Source organism: Oncorhynchus mykiss, chromosome 16 (assembly GCF_057628025.1).
Source record: "Oncorhynchus mykiss isolate SJ-2025 chromosome 16, ASM5762802v1, whole genome shotgun sequence".
Taxonomy (NCBI): domain Eukaryota; kingdom Metazoa; phylum Chordata; class Actinopteri; order Salmoniformes; family Salmonidae; genus Oncorhynchus; species Oncorhynchus mykiss.
Genome location: NC_143037.1, coordinates 61,804,355 through 61,829,664, shown reverse-complemented (window position 1 = coordinate 61,829,664; position 25,310 = coordinate 61,804,355). Strand labels below are relative to the sequence as shown.

The following is a 25,310-nucleotide window of genomic DNA, read 5'->3' as shown; positions in this document are numbered from 1 at the left end:
GAGAAAGAGAGAGAGAGAGAGAGAGAGAGAGAGAGAAAAAAAGAGAGTGTGAGAGAAAGATAGAATGAGAGAAATAGAGAGTGAGAGAGAGAAAGATAGAACGAGAGAAATAGAGAGAGAGAGAGAGAGAGAGAGAGAGAGAGAGAGAGAGAAAAAAAGAGAGTGTGAGAGAAAGATAGAATGAGAGAAATAGAGAGTGAGAGAGAGAAAGATAGAACGAGAGAAATAGAGAGAGAGAGCAGCAACATTTTGGCAAAGTAGTATGGGTTGCACCTCTGGTTGTGTCATTGCCATTGTTATCAACATTCCACAGACACCGCAGCCACATTGTTGCAAAACGTTACCGAACATTGCAGATAGAAATTCTATGAATAGAGCCGACGTTATTCCTTATTCAACTTGTCAGAGAGTCATGTTTGTTCTACATAGCATTTTTCTATCTGAACCTTCCAAAATGTTGTGTCCAGCTGAACGCGCACCAGGTTGTTAGCTATACTGTAGCTAGCTAATGAGCTAATATGACTGAACAAGGTATAGCCTAAACAAACTGTCCGGTCCGCAAGTAGCCTAGTTTTAGAATGGCCCGCAATATGCTTTATGGATGTAAAATGCGGCCCGCCAATGCACAATAGAAATTTAAAAAACGTAGCGCCGGTATTTTGGGTCATATCTTTTGAACGGTAAGGGCTCAAATTACCTTGAGGAAAACAGTGAGACTTGGCTATGTTGGCTACAGAACCTGGCTATGAAATCCAATGGGTTAACTGGGAGGGTTGAGCAAGACTACAATTTCAAATAGTCTTTCTAGACTCAAGGGAAAGAAAAATATAGCTAGACTGTTGTTTTACTATTAAACACTATGCTATTGTTTTTAATTTTGTAAAGCTGATTGTGGTTCTTAACCAGCGAAAAGGTAGCTAACTAGAAGGCTGGTGGTGACTGGTTAGCTATGGGGAAGCAAGAGGGTTGCCTGCACAATGTGTATAATCTGAGGAGACGAAGCAGAGCCTGTCTGCTCACACGGATCGCTTGCTCCCCCGCAGCTCACCAGCTGATGTAGGCTGTGTGTGCCGAGTGTGGCCCATCCTTCCCACTGCTGAACAGAACTGTGCTGCGCATCTGTGCTGCTAATATCAATTGTGCTTATCACTGAAAAGCTCTCAATCTCTCCAAAAGCTCTTGTCCAGTCCATTTAGTAGTCAGATTTTAGTGACAGAGATAATCATATTTTAGTCAATTGAAATGAAATGAAAAATGTCTTTAGTTATAGACCTTTCTGGGTCTATTTAGTCAGTTAAAGTCTCATCAATAGCCACTGGAAAATTGGTGTTTGACCAATATTTTTGTCACTTTTTTGTTAATGAAATGAACACTGGCATGTTGCAGTAATCAGTCATCAGTTCTGGTTTACTGAGAGCTGATTTAGTCACCAATACTGTGTTTACTAGTGGAGCTGAGATGACATGTAAACTGCTGCGGATGTGTATTCAGTTTCACCACTTCACAGGTTCTAGAACAGGGATTAACATAATGGGTGAAATGACATTCCTGGACTGACAGTGACAGGGACCAGACCTCACAGAGTGAGGATGTACTATATTGTGACATTGTGTTTTGTAACAGCTGTCTGGTACACACACATTATCACACACACAACCAGGAAAGGAGAAAACTGTAAAACATACTGTACAGACACACTATACAAACAAAAGTATGTGGACACCCCTTCAAATCAGTGGATTTGGCTATTTCAGCCACACCCTTGGCTGAGAGGTGTATAAAATCAAACACATTGTCACGTGTGCTCCCTCTCCGACCTCTAGGTCACCAGACTGCTGATTATTGTGCACACTTGTCACGAGCATCAGCACCTAATGACACTCACCTGGACTCCATCACCTCCTTGATTACCTGCCCTATATATGTCACTTCCTTTGGTTCCTTCCCCAGGTGTTATTGTTTCTGTTCCAGTTGTTCGTGTTTTGTTTATTAAATGATTCACTCTCTGAACTTGCTTCCCGACTCCCAGGGCACACGTTACACACACAGCCATGCCATCTCCATAGACAAACATTGTCAGTAGAATGGCCTTACTGAAGAGCTCAGTGACTTTCAACATGGTACCATCATAGGATGCCACCTTTCCATCAAGTTAGTACGTAAAATTTCTGCCCTGCTAGAGCTGCCCCGATCAAATGCAAGAGTCTTTATTGTGAAGTGGAAATGTCTAGAAGCAACAATGGCTCAGCCACAAAGTGGTAGGCCACACAAGCTCACAGAACGGGACCGCCGAGTGCTGAAGCGCATAACGTGTAAAAAATTATCTGTCCTCGGTTGCAACACTCACTACCAAGTTCCAAACGGTCTCTGGAAGCAACGTCAGCACAATAATTGTTCATCGGAAGCTTTATAAAATTGGTTTTCATGGCCGAACAGCCACACACAAGCCTAAGATCGGCATGGGCAATGCCAAGCATCAGCAGGAGTGGTGTAAAGCTTGTCGCCATTGGACTCTGAAGCAGTGGAAACACATTCTCTGGAGTGATGAATCACACTTCACCACGGACTAATCTGGGTTTGGCCGATTAGGAATAATGTTTTTCATGGTTCGGGCTAGGCCCCTTAGTTCCAGTGAAGGGAAATCTTAAAGCTATTGCATACAATGACATTCTAGACAATTCTGTGCTTCCAACTTTGTGGCAACAGTTTGAGGAAGGCCCTTTACTGTTTCAAAATTACAATGTCCCGTGCACAAAGCGAGGTCCATACAGAAATGTTTTGTCGAGGTTGGTGTGGAAGAACTTGACTGCCCTGCACAGAGCACTGACCTCAACCCCATCAAGCAACTTTGGGATGAATTGGAATGCCGGCAGCGAGCCAGGCCTAATCGCCCAATATCAGTGCCCAACCTCACTAATGCTCTTGTGGCTGAATGGAAGCAAGTCCCCGCAGCAATGTTCCAACATCTAGGGCAAAGCCTTCCCATAAGAGTGGAGGCTGTTATAGCAGCAATGTTCCAACATCTAGTGGAAAGCCTTCCCAGAAGAATGGAGGCTGTTATAGCAGCAATGTTCCAACATCTAGTGCAAAGCCTTCCCAGAAGAATGGAGGCTGTTATAGCAGCAATGTTCCAACATCTAGTGGAAAGCCTTCCCAGAAGAGTGGAGGCTGTTATAGCAGCAATGTTCCAACATCTAGTGGAAAGCCTTCCCAGAAGAATGGAGGCTGTTATAGCAGCAATGTTCCAACATCTAGTGCAAAGCCTTTCCAGAAGAGTGGAGGCTGTTATAGCAGCAATGTTCCAACATCTAGTGGAAAGCCTTCCCAGAAGAGTGGAGGCTGTTGTAGCAGCAAAGAGGGGAACAACACCATATTAATGCCCAGGATTTTGGAATGAGATGTCCACATTCTTTCTTTCTTTTGGTCATGCAGTGTATGTTCACAAACAAGCACACTCTCACATAGGCATAATAATACCCTGCAGGTAAAATATCTCATCTATTTCTGTAGCAGAGCTAAAGACTGAAAGAAAGTACATTTCTTTATTTTCCTGTCTCAATGTGCATCCCCACAACCCACATCCTCTGCGACAGCAGTGTCATTAAAACGCTATCAACATACCAGCTGTTAGTGTCAGAGAGTGACACTGTCCCTTCACACCCCTCCCCACACACCTCCTGCCCCTCCCCACACACATTTCCTCTTGACAGTAATGCTGATATCAAGAAACATGGAGTTCCCTTGCTCATGAGGTAAAGGGTATGGGCTGTCACTACGGTGTGTGTGTGTGTGTGTTTGTGTGTCTGTGTAAGTGCGTGTGCTCACATGGGTGTGTGTTTGGGTGTGTTGGGCTGTGCCCCATCATAACAATGCTGAGGGGATAACATCACAGTGCTGCTAACACCCATGATAGCTGTCCTGTACTGATGACTGTCCTGTACTGATGACACCCATGATGACTGTCCTGTACTGATGACACCCATGACGACGGTCCTGTACTCTAGTTTCAGCTACCACTCATCACCTCCGCCCACCCATCTCTTTCTCACACTTGTCCTCGTTAGCTAACTTTCAGCACACTCTCTCATTCTCTTGCTGACTTGCATTCTGTCTCTCTTTTTTCTATACCTCCTTTTCTCTCTTTCTATTTCTGTCTGATGTTTCTTGACCTTCCTCTTATCCTTTAATTCCAATAAATAGACAGTATTTTTCTGGCAGGGGGGTTCATGTATACCGGACCGGTAAAATGTGAAGTTCTCTGTTGGAAGTGTCAGTATCACTCTCACACAGATCAACGGTGGGATGTCAGAGGAAACAGCAGCTGGGCTGTGTGCAGGTTTCTGTCTGGTTTAGTTTGTCCTCTAGCAGTAGTCACAAGATCCTTTTACAGCCCTGGGCAGGTACTCATCTCCCTACAACCCACAGCACATCCACTTTTAAATACTGCACAGACTCTTGTGACCACCACACATACACTTGAAATAGTGTGTCTGTTTGTTTGTTTGGGTGTGTGTGTGTGTTGTGCTGTGTGTAGGCCCACAGTTTCATAAACAAAAACAACATCTGAAACTGATGCAGACTTTCAGATAGTTCATCCAGACAATAATAGATGGTCAGGTTACAGTTACTGCCCTACGAACTGAGAGGACTGATAAGAATGTGTGTGTGTCTGACTCACCCTGTGTGTGTCTGTCTTCTCTCCTCCCTCCATCTCCCCACTGCTGACCTCATCCAGGTCACTGTCCTCGTCCTGCGTGGAGTCACGCTTGTTGTCCAGGGTTATGCAGCAGGACACACTGGTCTCCGTCTCCGTGACGCTGTCATAGCGCTCTTCCTCGTCGATGGCGTCCTCGTTGGGGAACACCTCCCCCTCCACCGCACACGATGGGCTGTCAATCCCGCTGTCCCTGTTGGGAATCTTCCCATTTAAGTTCTGCTCCGAGGAGAGAGAGTCCGGATTGTCCTGGAGCTCATGGGAAGAGCCTCTCTCCTCCCGCTCCACATCGTCAAGGGAACCAACTCCATCGCCATGGGCGATGTCGAGGTGGTCCTCCATTGAGTCCAGAGGAATGTCCTCGTGGCCGTCGATGTGGAGTGAGGCCAGGCGTGAGAGTTCTATCAGCTCTGTGACCTCATCAATCCGCTCCGAGACGATATGTGCAAGTTTGTCGGCGGGGGAGTGTTTCCCAGAGTCCTTTGCTCCTGCTGACCCTGAAGGGGAGTGTGCTGTGGGGTCAGGGGCAGAGGGGGGTGTGGTCTCAGACATGGCGTCCATACTCAGGCACAGGTGGAGCTGATTCTTCGGGGGGACGCCAAGAATCGGAATCCTGGGAAATAAAGAAGAAACGTGACTAAAAAACGAGGCATTGAGTGTGTATTCTGTGACAGAGGGTAAGACAGACATTGAGTGTGTATTCTGTGACAGAGGGTAAGACAGACATTGAGTGTGTATTCTGTGACAGAGGGTAAGACAGACATTGAGTGTGTATTCTGTAACAGAGGGTAAAACAGACATTGAGTGTGTATTCTGTGACAGAGGTTAAGACAGACATTGAGTGTGTATTCTGTAACAGAGGGTAAAACAGACATTGAGTGTGTATTCTGTGACAGAGGTTAAGACAGACATTGAGTGTGTATTCTGTAACAGAGGGTAAAACAGACATTGAGTGTGTATTATGTGACAGAGGTTAAGACAGACATTGAGTGTGTATTCTGTAACAGAGGGTAAAACAGACATTGAGTGTGTATTCTGTGATAGAGGTTAAGACAGACATTGAGTGTGTATTCTGTGACAGAGGTTAAGACAGACATTGAGTGTGTATTCTGTGACAGAGGGTAAGACAGACATTGAGTGTGTATTCTGTGACAGAGGTTAAGACAGACATTGAGTGTGTATTCTGTGACAGAGGTTAAGACAGACATTGAGTGTGTATTCTGTAACAGAGGGTAAAACAGACATTGAGTGTGTATTCTGTGACAGAGGTTAAGACAGACATTGAGTGTGTATTCTGTGACAGAGGGTAAGACAGACATTGAGTGTGTATTCTGTGACAGAGGTTAAGACAGACATTGAGTGTGTATTCTGTGACAGAGGGTAAGACAGACATTGAGTGTGTATTCCGTGCAAAACATTCATACTCGTATAGCAATACCCACATCATAAATAATCCAACTAAATATAATGATACAGGGTGAGAACACCTTGTGGAATCTCCTACACCCTGCAGTGCAGTAAAGTACCTGGACTTCTCAAACCTCTCGATGAGTAGCCCCACGTTCTGGGCTTCTCTTTGAGGCAGTGTGGCCAGGCCAGGGGGGGTCTGGCTGGGCCGCGGCTTGGGCGAAGTTGGGGGAGCAGGCAGCGGCCTGGAGGGGGCTGGGGGGATCCTCTTGGGCTTCTTGTCCTGTCCGAGGGCCAGCAGGTGAAGGGGCTTAGGCGGCACTGTAGGTCCAGGTCCAGGAAGAGGGGAAATGGAATGAGGAAGAAGGAAAGAGTGAAAAAAACAGATACTAGGTCAGGTCACTGGTGTGACGGCAGAAACAGTCCTGTTTCAAGTGCCCCGGTGTGAGAAAGCCTCCATTTCTGTATTCCAGACGCCCTTGGCTGCTGCAGCTACCCACTCACAAAACCACAGTCCAAATGCCACCACAAAACACAACATATAAATGCTCAACTCCAAGAGTAGGTCCAGGAACACAGCACAGGAGAAGTTCTGATGCTGCTTCACAGAGCTAAGACAGCTTCCTGGTTTCAGAACAGGATGCAGTGATGACTGCTTGTAAGCCACTGTGGTTTCAAAGTCAGATAAAAAAAAACACAAGCACACAGACAAAAAAAATGACAGGCCGAGAGCAGTCCAAAAACAGACTCTGCACAAATGGCCACCCACACTATCAGAGGATAACACGCTACTGTATAGCTAGCTACATGCTCTTAAAACATGGTTACTGCAGAATGCATTTAGAGGACACTAGGTTTTTTCTATATATTTTATGCAGGCCAGTCTTTGCTGTGTGCTTGGTATTGTACTAGGGCTGAATGAGGAACAGGTCTCTCTCTGAGTGTGTGTGTGTGGCTACAGCACAGCCTAAAGCAGGGGTTCTTTTTCAGCCTGGGACCCAAATGAGATATTCTGTGTTTTCCTGGGACCCAAGCTTCAGGAAAATATGCAACTTTTCGTAAATATCGGTACATTTCATTGCCCATATGCCTAAAAAATGCAATATAGACAAAAACAAATAACAATGAAATACCCATAAATAACTTTAGTTTATTTTCCCCCGTTAAAAACACTCTAACATACCTGTCTATGTTGGAACTGTTGCTGTTAAAATACAATAAATCATTTCATTCTGAACTGGACTAAACGGATTGATCACATCACACAGATGTAGAACAGAACACACACAGGCTTGTTGATCGTGAAACCCTAAGTAACAGTACAGATAAAAAATGATCAGGCCTACTGTACATATTACTGTACATCTTACTGTACATCTTACTGTAGAAATGATTGTTGATAGAAAGTCTAGGTTGGAACTGTTGCTGTTAAAATACACATGTTTTATTCTGAACTGGAATAAACTGATTGATCACATCACACAGATGTAGACCAGATGAGAGGTCCTAATGAGACATTTTCAGTCCTAATGAGAGGTGTGTGGCTGGTTGAAGTTTTCAACAAGCAGGTCTATTATGGACTCAGTTTTTAACAGTGTAACACTGAGGTCAGGCCCAGCATTGACACTGTGTCTGTACTTCAGAACCCTGACTTGCGTGAGTATGTGGTGCCAAACTGGATCAGAACATCTACTGCTTTCTCATTCAGGCAGGAGACTGCTTCCTGATGCAGATGATCAACCCAGAACTGTGAGTGTTTGTCTCAAAAAGCATCTTGCTTCAATCAGTTTATTCCAGATCAGAATAAAATTATTACTTGTAACAGCAACAGTTCCAACCTAGACTTGTTTTCAACAATCATTTCTACAGTAAAATGTACAGTAGGCCTGGTCACTTTTCATCTTCATCTGTACTGTTTCTTAGGTTTACACTATCAGTAGCTAGCTAACTTGCTTTGGCTAATGTCAGCTATTAGCTGTTAAACGTTAAACGGCCAGGGGATTGTTTGAAAGAGAAATTCACATCTATTACTATGAGAGATAGTACTCCCTTATTTCTGCTTATTATCACTTGTTATAAAATGACAACAATGCTTTGTTAGTTGACTTACTTTTACACTTTCGAAGCACTGTTTCCTGAGGCATACTGCCCTGTTCTGAAATAACTCCCTGGGTTTACTGTCATGTACAGTTGTGCCTGGATGTTTGGTCAGGGCGTGTCATTTTATTAATATGTTCGTTTTGAGAGACTCATTACTAAGCACTTCCCCACACAAAACACATTGTGGGCGCTCCTCATTATTTCTCAAAGTTTGTGTGAAAGAGACAAAACGTCATCACTGTATTTGCGTGTCATGACCATTGAGCTCAGTCAGAACTTGTGACTAGCATGAGTCCATTTCATGACAGCGGTGAGGAATAACAATCAGTGTTGCCAACTCCTCAGTAAGGAAAGTAACTATTGGCTGTCCTAAAAGTCGCTAAATGACGTCATCACCTACTTTGCATAATTGGCCATGTGCATGTAATTGTGATGGCGCTGTAGGAGAGAGGAATAACGTCGTGGGAGGGACAAAAAGTGAGTAAAAAAACACCCTAAATATGTTTAGAACTACAAATGAGCAAGCTGCAGAGAGTGGCACACACAGCGAATAAGAACCAGATATTTGAGGCCATACTCCTCCTTCAGCACTTTATGGACACCATTGTTAATCCCCATAACAGAGGCATTGTCAGTCCCTATCCCCAGGAGTTTCTCTTTTTTAAGACAACACTTCAAAGCCAAAACAGCACGGGCTATAGATTTGGCATCTCCTCCCTCCAACTCAACAAGCCCCGGAAATGTTGATACAATTGTCTGCTTGGTGTCACTAAAGTACCTTATCACAACCCCCAGGTACACTTACATCCGTGGACTCATCGAGGAGGCGGCTGAAACGCTGGTCACCCACATCTGCAACCAACTTCTTCAGAAAGTATGGTGCTAGAACACCATTAATCATTACTGTGCACTTTGTCCTGTGCATGTTGAAGTGGGTAGCAGCAGTGGAGTCTGAGAAAGCAGCTCTACATGCTTCTCCAATGTGATCACATGCCAATTTTTTGAACCATAAATGGCAGTTTGTTCTGGGTGGAACTGTTATAAGGCTTTGCCTTTTGAGTATGTTTTTGAGTTGTCATGTGTTTTTTTTTACATCACTAAGTTTGGCGTAGAAATCAGCCTTACAATACAGGCAGTATACCCATGTATCATCTGCAACAAACATCTTCAACCAGCTTTTGAATTCAGGCAGGGTTTGATTCCCACTCCTTTCCGTATTTTTGAGTGTACAGTTTAGAATGAGACATGATGAGCTAGCCAGCTAGATGTTTAGCTTATGTCACAGAGAGGCACACGCACAGTGGACAAGGTGAGTAAGTGACTGAGGCTGTGTGAGTCAAATGCAGTGATTTATTTTTTTGCAGTGATTTATTTTAGACAAAGAACATTTTACATCCTGCCCTGAATGAAAGCCAGGGCGTGATCATCCAGTGGTGGCTTCCCGCATGCGCGATTCATTTGCAGTCTGGACGGGGAGGGGTGAACATCTCCTGCTCTGACTGCAGCTGGGAGGGACTGCTGTGCGAGGACTGGGCCGCCTATGAGTGCTTTGGGATTGGGGTGTGGCCCACGGCAGCACCCGCTGCTCGTTGAGAAGAGTAAGAACGATACGTGCTTTCATGTCAGTCTCCAAAAGTCTCCAATAACACCAGAAAAAGTCGCTAGATTTGTCGCTAGTCACTTTTTTGAAAATGTGTCGCCAGAGGGGTCTGAATACTCGCTAAATATAGCGACAAAGTCGCTAAGTTGGCAACACTGATAACAAGTCAGTGGCTTGAACCACAGCGCTGCAGCGTGTAGGTCGCGGAGTGATCTTCAAGAAAACTGCAGGAAAAAATGCTGCTATGCACAGAGCGCACTGAACCGAGAGCGCAGTTGCACTTGGCCAAATCAATTCCAGTAATTAATTAAATAATTATACATTAACAGGTCCGTGACCCCCATACTTTAAGAAACGCTGGCCTAAAGTAATGCCTCAACAGGCAGATAGCATGAACCTATAGTTGGACTAACAACAGTCTTTGATCTGAACCATTAATCTCTTTTTCTGACTGATGTGTTTGTGGGATAAATATATGGGTGAACGCTGACCTGACCAAATAAACATCTGGGGCCTGGGTAGTAGTCATTCCCTAAGAAACGCAGGCTAATAACACAATGCTGGATATTGTACCAACATGATAATGACATTATTGTAATAAACAACTAGTTATAATGCTAAAGGACAAATAAACCAACACTGTACCTTGAGGTTTCTGAGAGGTGGGTGTGGCGGTAGGCTGGGGGTGGGGCTTGACTGCAGGCCGGCCGTGACATGGTTTGGGAGGGGGCGGGGCTTTCTTTCCCAGCCGTGGGGAACACAGGAAGTCCACCGATCCACACTGGTACTGTAGAGAGGAGGGAGAGAGGTCTGAGGGAGGGAGAGGGAGATGATATATTAGGTTGAATGGTGAGTACATAACTTCTGTTCACAGAACACGCAGGAATGCAGCCTGTTCTGAAGGAACACAGTATTAATTTGAGAACACCAAGAAAGTGACATAGGTGAGCCAAAAAACCCAGCAGTTTCAGCTCCATACAGCCCCAGTTTCAGTCCGAGGACACCTGAACGAAGCCGCCCTACACAGCCCCAGTTTCAGTCCGAGGACACCTGAACGAAGCCGCCCTACACAGCCCCAGTTTCAGTCCGAGGACACCTGAACGAAGCCGCCCTACACAGCCCCAGTTTCAGTCCGAGGACACCTGAACGAAGCCGCCCTACACAGCCCCAGTTTCAGTCCGAGGACACCTGAACGAAGCCGCCCTACACAGCCCCAGTTTCAGTCCGAGGACACCTGAACGAAGCCGCCCTACACAGCCCCAGTTTCAGTCCGAGGACATCTGAACGAAGCCGCCCTACACAGCCCCAGTTTCAGTCCGAAGACACCTGAACGAAGCCGCCCTACACAGGTCCAGTTTCAGTCCAAGGACACCAGAACGAAGCAGCCCTATTGCAGCCCTATATAGCCCCAGTTTCAGTCCAAGGACACATGAACGATGCAGCCCTATACAGTCCCAGTTTCAGTCCAAGGACACCTGAACAATGCAGATCCATACAGGCCCAGTTTCAGTCCAAGGACATCTGAACGATGCAGATCCATACAGGCCCAGTTTCAGTCCAAGGACACCTGAACGATGCAGATCCATACAGGCCCAGTTTCAGTCCAAGGACACCTGAACGATGCAGATCCATACAGGCCCAGTTTCAGTCCAAGGACACCTGAACGATGCAGATCCATACAGGCCCAGTTTCAGTCCAAGGACACCTGAACGATGAAGATCCATACAGGCCCAGTTTCAGTCCAAGGACACCTGAACGATGAAGATCCATACAGGCCCAGTTTCAGTCCAAGGACACCTGAACGATGAAGATCCATACAGGCCTAGCTGCATTACACGTGAGTGGTGCAGTGTGGTGTGTAACTGTAGGAGGTGAACAAACGACCATGCTGCAGGGAGCAAGAAGAACTAGAGAGGAAGCATAGAGGAAGCATAGAGGGAACAGACAGGCCCAGCATCGATCCTGACACCAGGCCAGAGGAGAGAGAGAAGAGGCTTCCGCCTCAATGAGTCTACAGCTAGCTCTCTGATAGGCCTGCCTATAAATAATACATGTCTACATCCTGATCCTCCATCCTTTTGACTGGCTGGGAGTGATAATGGCCTGTGTGTGTGTGTCCCACTTTCTCTCTGCATGTCTGTGATATCAGGCTGTGTGTTTAAGAAACCCACTCAACAGAACTACAAACAGATGCACTGTGGGACAATTAGGCCTTTAGCAGCTAGCTAGTTTCATCAGGGAGATGCCTGTAAGGGCTTTTTGAAATCCAGTCAACTGAATTGAAGTGTGGCCTTTTTAATGAGTGCTGTTTTGTGCAATATGTTGGTATGTTCACATAATGTATTGTTTGTGTTGAGAGTGGGGGAAGTATGTGTTTACTGTGTATATACGTGTGCTTGTGCATCCCTATGCCTGTGCGTGTGCGTGTACTTATGTACGACTGGGCCTGTGTGTGTGTGTGTGTGTGTGTGTGTGTGTGTGCCTCTGTGTTTGTGTCTAAGTACCGCTGTCTTTGTTCCTAGTGCCCTCATCACAGCCTGTGTTTAGCCTTGCTGTGTGTTATCAATGATAATCTATATCAACTATCATCCACACTGCTCCTCTCTGCTCTCTTTCCTGCAGGCTTACGGACGGTATCTATTCACTCCACACGCATCGCCAAAGGATTAGTTTAGAGATGGTAGTGAGACCACTGAGGAGCTTCTCCACGTCTGATTTGGTGTTGTCCAGCTCAGCTTCAGCCTGCAGCTTCAGGCAGTGAAGGCAGGCAGAGCTATGTCAGTCTGTAATGAGTCCTGCTTCGCTGTCTGCCCTCATGAGGTCCTGCTGCAGGCTGGCTTTCCCAACATATGATATCTACAAGGCTTTTACCAAACCAAGTAGGGAGGGAGGGAAGAGAGAGTGAGAGAGGGAGAGAGAGAGAAGGAGAAGGGGAGAGAGAGAGCAAGATAAAGAGTGTGCTACAGTTTGCATACAACCATGGAAGACAAAGCTTTTCACTTAAGCTATAAACAGTAACTGTAATACACACAGCTACTGGGTCAATAGTTGTACAGTAGCAAATCATAAAATAGTGCCCAGTTCCCGCTCTCACTTTCACTACCGCTGCAACAGAAATCCATTTGTAAACAGCAGACTGTATAGTATTGACTATACTGACACACAGCATCCCACATTATCATATAGAGGAAAGCCATTCACCAAAGACAACTGATGACTTTGTAAAACTTAATCTAATCTCAACTTTTCCTGCCCCCAATCTTAAGGTGATAAAATCAGTTCTGACCCTGCATCAGTGCTTTGGAGCAGCATCTATCTACTCTGAAGTCCTTCAGCCAAACCACTGACCAATGAGAAACACTCTGACCATAGACAAAGGTCAAGTCTTGGGAAAAACAAACAGTCTGTATCAGTAACGAGACCTACGGTGTCATAAGGGTCTGGGTCTATTGAAACTCTGTAGTCATGGTTATCTGAGAGAGAGTGAAACCTGGCCCGCAGATCAAACGTCCTAACAGTAAACAGGAACTTGACGACACAGAGGAATCACTTCCACTGAACACTCTCTACACAACACTACACAACACTTATAATTCTACACAACACTCACAACTCTACACAACACTCACAACTTTACACAACACTTATAACTCTACACAACACTCACAACTTTACACAAGACATAACTCTACACAACACTTATAACTCTACACAACACTTCCAACTCTACACAACACTCACAACTCTACACAACACTCCTCCCAACTCTACTCAACACTCCTCCCAACTCTACACAACACTCACAACTCTTCTACATGTCTGTTACAATACTGAAAGCTCAAATGATTCCAAAGTCCTTCGAGACCAAAAAGTAAGTGTGTTCATTTGAACATTTGCCAAAGTAAAGAAAAGAAGGATAGCAAAACAACGACCTAAACCAGATAAACAGACAGACTGGGCTTATTTGCAGAATTTAACATACAAGAAAAGACCAGAACAAGAAGGAAAAGCTACCTTGTCATTCAATGTTCCCTCTTTCCTCAGACGCCAAAAATCCAGTGAACCGTTTCAATGGGAAAATCCAACACACCTTCCTTGGTCAACAAGTAAATACTATTCCATCTCCTTGCACACACACACACACACCCTGGAGCTCAGTAAAGTTCAGTCCTGCATAACACACACACCTGTTGTCAGGTGTACTGTGTTCCCTAGTCTAACTGCACCTGCCAAACCTGCTCTACACGCCTGCCCCCAGGCCCAGCTGACGTGTGTGTGTGTGTGTGTGCGTGTGTATGTATTGTTATGGCAACAGGAGGTCAACAGATTCCCTGATTATCTCTGTCTGTGAAAAAGTACAGGGCAGGAACCAAGATGAAACGCCACAGATTGCATGGACACTATAGGCTAAGTCTCTGACACCTTACACACTCCGTCAGGTCCTTTTCAGTGGCAGAGTGGTAAAGTTATGTGCGTACATGCACGCACGCACGCAGGAAAATGACAAAACAGAACAGAGTAAACAACTACAGGACAAACAGGAGCTAAACAATGTCCGACACAAACGGAGTCATCAAATGAATTTGCTTACAGATGGAGAGATGAGATTAACATTCTGTAATTATGAGAATCAATCTATGAGCATTTTAATAAACACACACAAGAGAATAGACAAGTGGATTCATTCATTTCCTCTTCTGAGCTCCAATCACGATGAGGGACAGATCATTGGAACAGTTTGCTTCCCAGCACAACCATCACCATGGTGCTCTGAGGAGCTGGGGGTTGCCAGGGTGACGTGACTCAGAAGACCACCTCATCAACGACCATACCCCATCCTTATGGACACGCCAATAATTGTGTCTCCTAGGCGACCCGTCGACTCACCTGCCCGTTGCTTGAGAGTGGAGATGGTGATGTCATGGTCACTCTCCAGTCAGAAGAAAACAGGACAGAATGAGAAGGACTCACAGAACAGCACTAGAGAGGACAGTGTTACTGTTATAAGAACTGTGTTCTTATACACTGAAATATTCTGACACTGAGAAAGGGGATATGGAAGCATAATGGTAGTGTGTGTGTGTGTGTGTGTGTGTCTGTGTATGTACATTTGTGTGTGTGTGTGTGTCTGTGTATGTACATTTGTGTGTGTGTGTCTGTGTATGAACATTCGTGTGTGTGTGTGTGTCTGTACATTTGTGTGTGTGTATCTGTGTATGTACATTCGTGTGTGTGTGTCTGTGTATGTACATTAGTGTGTGTGTGTCTGTGTTTGTACATTTGTGTGTGTGCATCTGTGTATGTACATTTGTGTGTGTGTGTGTGTCTGTGTATCTGTGTATGTACATTCGTGTGTGTGTGTATCTGTGTTTGTACATTTGTGTGTGTGTATCTGTGTATGTACATTTGTGTGTGTGTGTGTCTGTGTATGTACATTAGTGTGTGTGTGTCTGTGTTTGTACATTCGTGTGTGTGCATCTGTGTATGTACATTTGTGTGTGTGTGTGTGTCTGTGTATGTACATTTGTGTGTGTGTCTGTGTATCTGTGTATGTACATTCGTGTGTGTGTATCTGTGTATGTACATTTGTGTGTGTGTGTCTGTGTATGTACATTCGTGTGTGTGTGTGTCTGTGTATGTACATTTGTGTGTCTCTGTATGTACATTTGTGTGCGTGTGTGTGTGTGTCTGATGAAGGGTAAGTCAAGCCCAGAAAGCACATGACCCTGTGCCACAGGTCACACGCTAATATAATCTATCTCTATGTGTGACATATTCAGATTCCATCAGACAAACAGCTATGAAATGACAGCGTACTGTCACAGACTGGGGCTCAACATTTCTACAACTGCAGAGAGTAGAGAGAGTGGTGAGGACAACCAACAGTGTGTATGTACCCAATGTCCTGCACGCACACGTACCCACAGACACTCACACCTAGAAAAATAGACACATACACAATATTAATTCTCCCCCTCCCCCTTTCTCTCGCTGAATGATGAACACACATGCACAAGCAAAAGCACCCACTCACACCCACACACAAACACACATATAAACACACCGCTGTCAATCAATGTCAGCCCTGAGGCAACCCTGTTGGAGTCGTTTATTACCCATCATCCCTAGAGTAAAGTCTTTCTGCCCCAGTGCTGTCTGGGAGATGGATCACTCCAGGCGTGGGAGCGTCTCATCAGTCAGTCACCACTTCTGTGACCCCCCCTGACACTCCAACCCCCATCCCCCAAACACACAGCTACCCCCACATCTACCAACACTTTCGCTGTCCTTCCCTCAGTCAGCACGTCATTCCCTCTGCACCTCTCTTCATCTCCATCTCTTCCGCTCCCTTCCTGCCACGTAGACAGTCCTTTTATCGGACTCTCTCTCTCTCTCTCTCCTGTTGTACTAACTGACTAAGACAGACTGAAACAGACTGAGACAGAATGATAAAGACTGAGACAGACTGATAAAGACTGAGGCAGAATGATAAAGACAGATAAACACTGAGACAGACTGAGACAGACTGAGACAGAATGATAAAGACTGAGACAGACTGAGGCAGAATGATAAAGACGGATACAGACTGAGACAGACTGAGGCAGAATGATAAAGACTGAGACAGATTGAGACAGACGGATAAAGACTGAGACAGACTGAGGCAGAATGATAAAGACTGAGAGAGACTGAGACAGACTGATAAAGACTGAGGCAGAATGATAAAGACTGAGACAGACTGAGGCAGAATGATAAAGACTGAGACAGATTGAGACAGACGGATAAAGACTGAGACAGACTGAGGCAGAATGATAAAGACTGAGACAGACTGAGACAGACTGATAAAGACTGAGGCAGAATGATAAAGACTGAGACAGACTGAGGCAGAATGATAAAGATGGATAAAGACTGAGACAGACTGAGACAGAATGATAAAGACTGAGACAGACTGAGGCAGAATGATAAAGACGGATAAAGACTGAGACAGACTGAGACAGAATGATAAAGACTGAGACAGGATGATAAAGACTGAGACAGACTGAGACAGGATGATAAAGACTGAGACAGACTGAGACAGAATGATAAAGACTGAGACAGACTGAGACAGGATGATAAAGACTGAGACAGAATGATACAGACTGAAACAGAATGAGACAGACTGAGACAGACTGATAAAGACTGAGACAGAATGATAAAGACTGAGACAGAATGATAAAGACAGACAGAATGATAAAGACTGAAACAGAATGATAAAGACTGAGACTGACTGATACAGACTGAGACAGAATGATACAGACTGAAACAGAATGAGACAGACTGAGACAGACTGATAAAGACTGAGACAGAATGATAAAGACTGAGACAGAATGATACAGACTGAAACAGAATGAGACAGACTGATAAAGACTGAGACAGAATGATAAAGACTGAGATAGACTGAGACAGAATGATACAGACTGAAACAGAATGAGACAGACTGAGACAGACTGATAAAGACTGAGACAGAATGATAAAGACTGAGACAGAATGATACAGACTGAAACAGAATGAGACAGACTGAGACAGACTGATAAAGACTGAGACAGACTGATACAGACTGAGACAGAATGATAAAGACAGACAGAATGAGACAGAATGATAAAGACAGACAGAATGATAAAGACTGAAACAGAATGATAAAGACTGAGACTGACTGATACAGACTGAGACAGAATGATACAGACTGAAACAGAATGAGACAGACTGAGACAGACTGAGACAGACTGATAAAGACTGAGACAGAATGATAAAGACTGAGACAGAATGATACAGACTGAAACAGAATGAGACAGACTGATAAAGACTGAGACAGAATGATAAAGACTGAGACAGAATGATACAGACGACTGAAACAGAATGAGACAGACTGATAAAGACTGAGACAGACTGATACAGACTGAGACAGAATGATAAAGACAGACAGAATGAGACAGAATGATAAAGACATACAGAATGATAAAGACTGAGACTGACTGAGACTGACTGATACAGACTGAGACAGAATGATACAGACTGAAACAGAATGAGACAGACTGAGACAGACTGAGACAGACTGATACAGACTGAGACAGAATGATAAAGACAGACAGAATGATAAAGACTGAAACAGAATGATAAAGACTGAGACTGACTGATACAGAATGAGACAGAATGATAAAGACTGAGATAGACTGAGACAGACTGAGACAGAATGATAAAGACTGATACAGACTGAGACAGACTGAGATAGACTGATAAAGCCTGAGACTGACTGAGACTGACTGATACAGACTGAGACAGAATGAGAAAGACTGAGACTGAGACTGACTGAGACTGACTGATACAGACTGAGACAGACTGAGACAGACTGAGACAGACTGAGACTGACTGATACAGACTGACACAGAATGATAAAGACTGATACAGACTGAGACTGACTGAGATAGACTGATAAAGACAGAGACAGACTGAGATAGACTGAGACAGACTGAGACAGACTGAGATAGACTGAGACAGACTGATAAAGACTGATACAGACTGAGACAGACTGATACAAACTGATATAGACTCTCATCTAATGGCACTATGATTAATAATGGCCATCGATCAGAGCAGTGTTACACACACACACACGCCCACACACACACGCGCGCGTATGCATCCCCACACACTGTCTGAAACAGGCTTCGTAGAGTTTTTTTATTAGAAGAGTGCATTGTCTGAAATAAGTATCAAAATATGGAGACATAGTGAATATGGAAGAAGGGAGAAAACCATATGTACCCGTTTATATAGCCAGAGACCTCCCATGGCTCTCCCTCCCTCTCCATCCTTCTCTCTCCATCTCTCCCTCTCTCCTTCCTGCGACTCTGAGACAATAACTAGTGCTCTGACCTTGATGTGTCTCTCTCATTTATCACCCACGGCCAAACCCCTATATTTACAGAAAGAGAGCGAGAGAGAGAGAGAGAGAGAGAGAGAGAGAGAGAGAGAGAGAGAGAGAGAGAGAGAGAGAGAGAGAGACTGTCGAACACATGGAAATACGCACAAAGAGACACACACAGAGACACAAACAGACAATGGAAAACACATGGAAATAGGGACACACACAGAGACGCACTGGAAAACACATACATAGAGATGGAAAAAACCCAGACTGGAACTTTAGTGTAGTGTACAAAAGCAGGTTAACCTAGACTAGGTCCACAGCGTAAGATCTGGGATAGTTTGCTGTTGGTTAGGATTCATGTTACCTAACTAGAACAAATCTCTAAAAAGCAGATGCTGCTTCTCACAGACCATAAAAAGGGACAGATGTTCTATGGACACAAGGGATGTAGAATATAGGCTAGAGCTCTTCCCGATCTATGATAATTCAGCAGCAGATTTCTCCATCGAGTAGAGTAGAGTAGAGTAGAGTACAGCACAGTAGAGTGCAGTACAGTATAGTACAGTAGAATGCAGTACAGTATAGTACAGTACTGCACAGTAGAGTAGTAGAGTAGAGTGCAGTAGAGTACAGTACAGTAGAGCAGAGCAGAGTAGAGTAGAGTGCAGTACAGTATAGTACAGTAGAGTGCAGTACAGTATAGTACAGTACAGCACAGTAGAGTAGAGTGCAGTAGAGTACAGTAGAGCACAGTAGAGTAGAGTGCAGTACAGTGCAGTAGAGTAGAGTGCAGTACAGTACAGTAGAGTACAGTAGATTAGAGTGCAGTACAGTAGAGTACAGTAGAGTAGTGTGCAGTAAACTACAGTAAAGAAAAGTGCAGTGCAGTACAGTACAGTACAGTAAAGTGCAGTAGAGTACAGTACAGTAAAGTGCAGTAGAGTACAGTACAGTACAGTACAGTACAGTGCAGTAAAGTACAGTACAGTACAGTGCAGTACAGTAGAGTAGAGTACAGTGCAGTACAGTACAGTAGAGTGCAGTAGGGTAGAGCGCAGTAGAGTACAGTACAGTAGAGTACAGTACAGTAGAGTACAGTAGAGTGATAATGCAGCGTGCCAAGTTCACTGGCTTATCTATACATATACAGAGGGATAATGATCCAATCACATATACAGTAGCAGCTGGCCTCCCTCAGATTACCACCAGAGTACTACACATCCATTCATTTATTTCCTTGCTCTTTGATTCAACAACACAACAGCACCTCCCCCAGATTGTGTTCTCCAGGAATGAGCCATGCCTCTAAGCCTCCTCTATGGTATCATGGATTCCCAAGCTGGGCTACAGAGGATAGGGAAGGGGGTAAGAAGAGGGTCAGGGATAAGTCATCCTGCCCCTGTCAGTCCTAAATCAGGTCAGTGGAAACAGCAGTAGGGTAAATCAACCCAGCTCACACATGAAGTAGAAGTATTTCACTAGCTCCCACAGATGAAGACAGGGGGATTTTCGTGGGATGACAAAGAGGAGAGGACAGAGTGTGAGACAGAAGGAGAGGGACAACGAAAGAGAGAGTGTACAGTGCATTCGGAAAGTGTTCAGACCCCTTGACTTTTTCCCCATTTTGTTACGTTACAGCCTTATTCTAAAATTGATTAAATTATTTATTTTTCATTATCAATCTACACACAATAACCCAGAATGACCAAGCAAAAACGTTTTTATTTTTATTTTGGCAAATGTATAAAAAATTAAAAACTGAAATACACATTTACATAAATATTCAGACCTTATCAATACTTTGTTGAAGCATATTTGGCAGCGATTACAACCTCACGTCTTCTTGGGTATGACGCTACAATCTTGGCACACCTGTATTTGGGGAGTTTCTCCAATTCTTCTCTGCAGATCCTCTCAAGCTCTGTCAGGTTGGATGGGGAGCGTCGCTGCACAGCTACTTTCAGGTCTATCCAGAGATGTTCGATCGGGTTCAAGTCTGGGCTCTGGCTGAGCCACTCAAGGACATTTGTTGTCCTGTTGGAAGTTGAACCTTCACCCCAGTCTGAGGTCCTGAGTGCTCTGGAGCAGGTTTTCATCAAGGATCTTTGTGTACTTTGCACTGCTCATCTTTCCCTTGATCCAGACTAGTCTCCCGGTCCCTGCCGCTGAAAAAGATTCCCACATCATGATGCTGCCGCCACCATGCTTCACCGTAGGGCTGGTGCCAGGTTTCCTCCAGACGTGACGCTTGGCATTCAGGCCAAAGAGTTCATCAGACTAGAGAATCTTGTTTCTCATGGTCTGAGAGTCTTTAGGTGGCTTTTGGCAAACTCCAAGTGGGCTGTCATGTGCCTTTTACTGAGGAGTGGCTTCCGTCTGGCCACTCTACCATAATGGCCTGATTGGTGGAGTGCTGCAGAGAAGGTTGTCCTTCTGGAAGGTTCTCTCATTTCCACAGAGGAACTCTGGAGCTCTGTCAGAGTGACCATTGCGTTCTTGGTCACCTCCCTGACCAAGGCCCTTCTCCCCCGATTGCTCAGTTTGGCTGAGCAGCCAGCTCTAGGAAGAGTCTTGGTGGTTCCAAACTTCTTCCATTTAAGAATGATGGAGGCCACTGTGTTCTTGGGGAACTTCAGTGCTGCAGATTTTATTTTATTAAATTAATTTTAGAATAAGGCTGTAACGTAACAAAATGTGGAAAAAGTTGAGGGGTCTGATTACTTTACAAATGCACTGCATGTTTAGAAGGGAGAACGAGAGAAGTAACAGAGGAAGATAAAACGAAATGGAGAGGAAGAATCCTTCTCAAGACAAGCTGTAGTTATTATAGAGCTCTACATGACATGAAGACAATAATGTGAGAAGAGAGTGTTGACAGACAGACAGACAGACAGACAGACAGACAGACAGACAGACAGACAGACAGACAGACACTTACGCACACTAGAGAAAAAGGTGCTATCCAGAACCTTAACGGGTTCTTCAGCTGCCCCCATTGGAGAACACATTGAAGAACCCTTTTTGGTTGCAGGTTGAACCCTTTTGGTTCCATGTAGAACTCTTGGAACCCATGGAACCAAAAGGGTTCTACCTGGAACCAAAAAGTGTTCTCCTATGGGGACAGCCGAAGAACCCTTTTGGAACCCTTTTTTCTAAGAGTGCACACATAGACAAAGGCACACAGACCCACAGACACACACACACACTGTAACATTAAGCAGTATGTAAGGAGCAGGCAGCTAGTTAAAAATAGGGCTTCCCTTCCCATAATGATAAATTTTCACCTTCCACAGAGGAGCTAGCACAAACAAGGCCTGACAAGTGAATGCAAGAGTGACATCCTCCTTCTGGAGTCACAGGCTAAATTCAGCAATGCCAGAGTGAGTGAGCTCTGGATTCCTCTGCCCTAGGGGAAACCAGTGGAACAGGGTATCGTCATGGCAACAGGGCAGAGTATCCATATTGGTAAAATAGCAGGTGGGTCAAGGAGACTGGGAATAGGGAATACGATCACAGCTGCCCAGTTTCACACAGCCTATATATGCTGCTGTTTTTCAGCAGGTACTTTTTCAGAAGGACTAGATACTGTAAACACCAAGCCTTAACCATCTGAGCTGACCCGAAGCCAACACTTCTATTCACAGAAATAAAGCTTGATCTGTTTGCCCTTTAATGAGCAGTCCTCTTCTTCACACCAATACAGGAAAGCAATGGGGTGTGCAGACACCAGGCACTACAACACAACACTCTGTCACAACCAGTAAGACACAATGTAACAACCTCACAGCCTTTAAAAATGCTTCATGTATGTTAGTGTAGAGGGCATGGACTGAAGTCTTACATACTATGTGGTAAGCTTTGAACAGCTAGGACCGCAATTTCTTGTCCCGGAATCCCGCTTAACAAAGTATGTATCAAATTAGTTTTGCAATGGAGCCCTCTTTGTCTGGAGAAATAAATGAACGGTTCTAGCGCTTTAGGAGCTGTATCTACTACACTTTGTTTCGGGACAAACCGGATCACTAAGAGTTCCAATGGGCAATTGTTTGCTTGCCGAGGATTATAGGCTTTGAGGTGGCTTCCTTGATCATGCAGGTCGCCAGCCTACGGAAGAAACAGGGGAAAACGCAGAGTGAAATGTTTACATGTAGCTGAACGGCAGTCATGCTTGTTGGATACATCTCCGCCTTGTCGTTTGTCGTTATCCGACTGGCCAGTGTTGCCCAGAGCTCCCCCATCTGGTAGCGGCGTCGAAGGAGCACAGCAAGAGGAGCAAGGCAATCAACGATGGTCGCATATAACAAACCATGGAAGCCGAAGACAGCGGCCTCCCGGAAAGTAGTCTATAGTCTACACTCCCAATAAGAGGCCCAGAGAGGATAGAAACAACTAATAGATTTGCCGTCCTTGTGCCTGATCTTCCTGCACCTTCGTTCCTGGGGGTGCCTAATTGACTCTGCTAGACACTAATAAAATACCCATCATATCAGGCCCAAAATATCTGCTCAAAATAGCCCATGTTAACATATGTAGCGTAAGAATGTGTAACTTTGAGGGGTGGCAAGTAGCCTAGTGGATAGCGTGTTGGGCCAGTAACCGAAAGGTTGCTAGATCGAATCCCTGAGCTGACAAGGTAAAAATCTGTTGTTCTGCCCCTGAACAAGGCAGTTAACCCAATGTTCCTAGGCTGTCATTGTAAATAAGAATTTGTTCTTAACTGACTTGCCTAGTTAAATAAAGAAACAAGGTTCCTGAAATCAATAACTTGCTAGTACTTACTTACATAATACCTTTGATGATACAGTGGTAGCAATACAAGGTTATAATATTTACAGAAAAGATAGAAATGCCAATGGTGGAGGTGTTGCTATTTATAACCAGAACCACATTCCTATAAAGCTTAGAGAGGATCTCATGTTAAATACTGTTGAAGTAGTATGGCTGCAGGTTCATCTGCCTCACCTAAAGCCCATTCTGGTGGGAAGCTGTTAGAGAGTGCTAACAGTCAGTATCTGGATAACATGTGTCAAATTATTGTTAATGTATGTGTATGTGATATCAACATAGATGTATATTTTCTGTGTGATTTAAATATTGACTGGTGCCCACTCAAGAAAAAGCTTCAAACTGTAACCAGTGCCTGCAAACTGGTTCAGCTTATCAGTCAACCTACTGTACCAGGGTAGTTACAAACAGCACAGGAATGAAATCATCAACATTCAATGTCGCAGAAGGAGATGGCTGCTGTTTTACGATTCCGTAACCAATTGTATGTTTTTCCACGTTTTTTGTAACTTGTTTTGTAAATAACGTTTCTGCCACTGTGTCTTATGACCGAAAAGAGCTTCTTGATATCAGGACAGCGATTACTCACCCCGTACTGGAGGAATTCTTCTTCTTCAACGAGTCGGACAGGAAGGATTTACTCCAGACACCTTACAAGGCCCTCATAACCGTCATTCGCAAGAGGAAAAGACGGAGGTAATGTGGACGACGGTACGGGTGCCTTGTAAGGATCCGTCGCTGAGAGGGTAATCTATCTTTACCATAGGTCCTATTAGCCAACTTACAATCAATCGATTATAAAATAGACAAACTACGAGCACGTAAATCTTACCAACGGGACATTAAAAACTGTAATATATTATGTTTCACTGAGTCATGGCTGAATAAAGACATGATTAACATACAGCTGGCAGGTTTTAAGCTTTTTCGGCAGTATAGAACAGCGGCCTCTGGTAAGACAAGGGGAGGCAGCCTATGCATATTTGTAAACAACAGCTGGTGCACGAAATCTCTAGGTTTTGCTCACCTGAGGTAGAGTCTCTCATGATAAGCTGTAGAAAAACTCTAGACCACCTTTACTCCACACACAGAGACGTGTACAAAGCTCTCCCTCGCCCTCCTTTTGGCAAATCTGACCATAATTGTATCCTCATGATTTCTGCTTACAAGCAAAAACTAAAGCAGGCTACAGGACTGTTTTGCTAGCACAGACTGGAATATGTTCCAGGATTCTTCTGATGATATTGAGGAGTACACCACATCAGTCACTGGCTTCATCAATAAGTGCATCGATGATGTCGTCCCCACAGTGACTGTAAGTACATACCCCAACCATAAGCCATGGATTACAGGCAACATCCACACTGAGCTAAAGGGTAAAGCTGTGGCTTTTGAGGAGCGGGACTCTAACCCAGAAGCCTATAAGAAATCCCGCAATGCCCTCTGACAAACCATCAAACAAGTGTCAACACAGGACTAAGATTGAATCGTACTACACCGACTCCAACGCTCGTCGGATGTTGCAGGGCTTGCAAACTATCACAGACTGCAAAGGGAGACCAAACCACTAGCTGCCCAGTAACACAAACCTACCAGACAAGCTAAACTACTTCTATGCTCGCTTCGAGGCAAGTAACTCTGAAACATGCATGAGAGCACCAGCCGTTCCGGACGACTGTGTGATCACGCTCTCCGTAGCTGATGTGAGTAAGACCTTTAAACAGGTCAACATTCACAAGATCGCAGGGCCAGATGGATTACCTGGATGTGTACTGTGAGCATGCTCTGACCAACTGGCA

General features: G+C 44.6%; 1 protein-coding gene across 3 annotated transcripts in view; it reads right to left on the bottom strand.

Moving 5' to 3' along the window:
- LOC110492422 (FYVE, RhoGEF and PH domain-containing protein 3) overlaps positions 1-25,310 on the bottom strand; it is a 112,703-nt gene that overhangs the window by 22,982 nt on the left and 64,411 nt on the right. For 2 of the 3 annotated variants that reach the window (XM_036947396.2, XM_090203601.1), the window contains exons 2-4: positions 10,467-10,631; positions 6,241-6,442; positions 4,679-5,327 (exon numbers count right to left, since the gene is read on the bottom strand). In XM_036947396.2, coding sequence (XP_036803291.2) covers positions 4,679-5,327; positions 6,241-6,442; positions 10,467-10,631 — 1,016 coding nt within the window. Of the gene's footprint in view, positions 1-4,678; positions 5,328-6,240; positions 6,443-10,466; positions 10,632-13,835; positions 14,117-25,310 lie in introns of those variants that run through there. The other variant, XM_090203602.1, reaches the window with a different exon arrangement.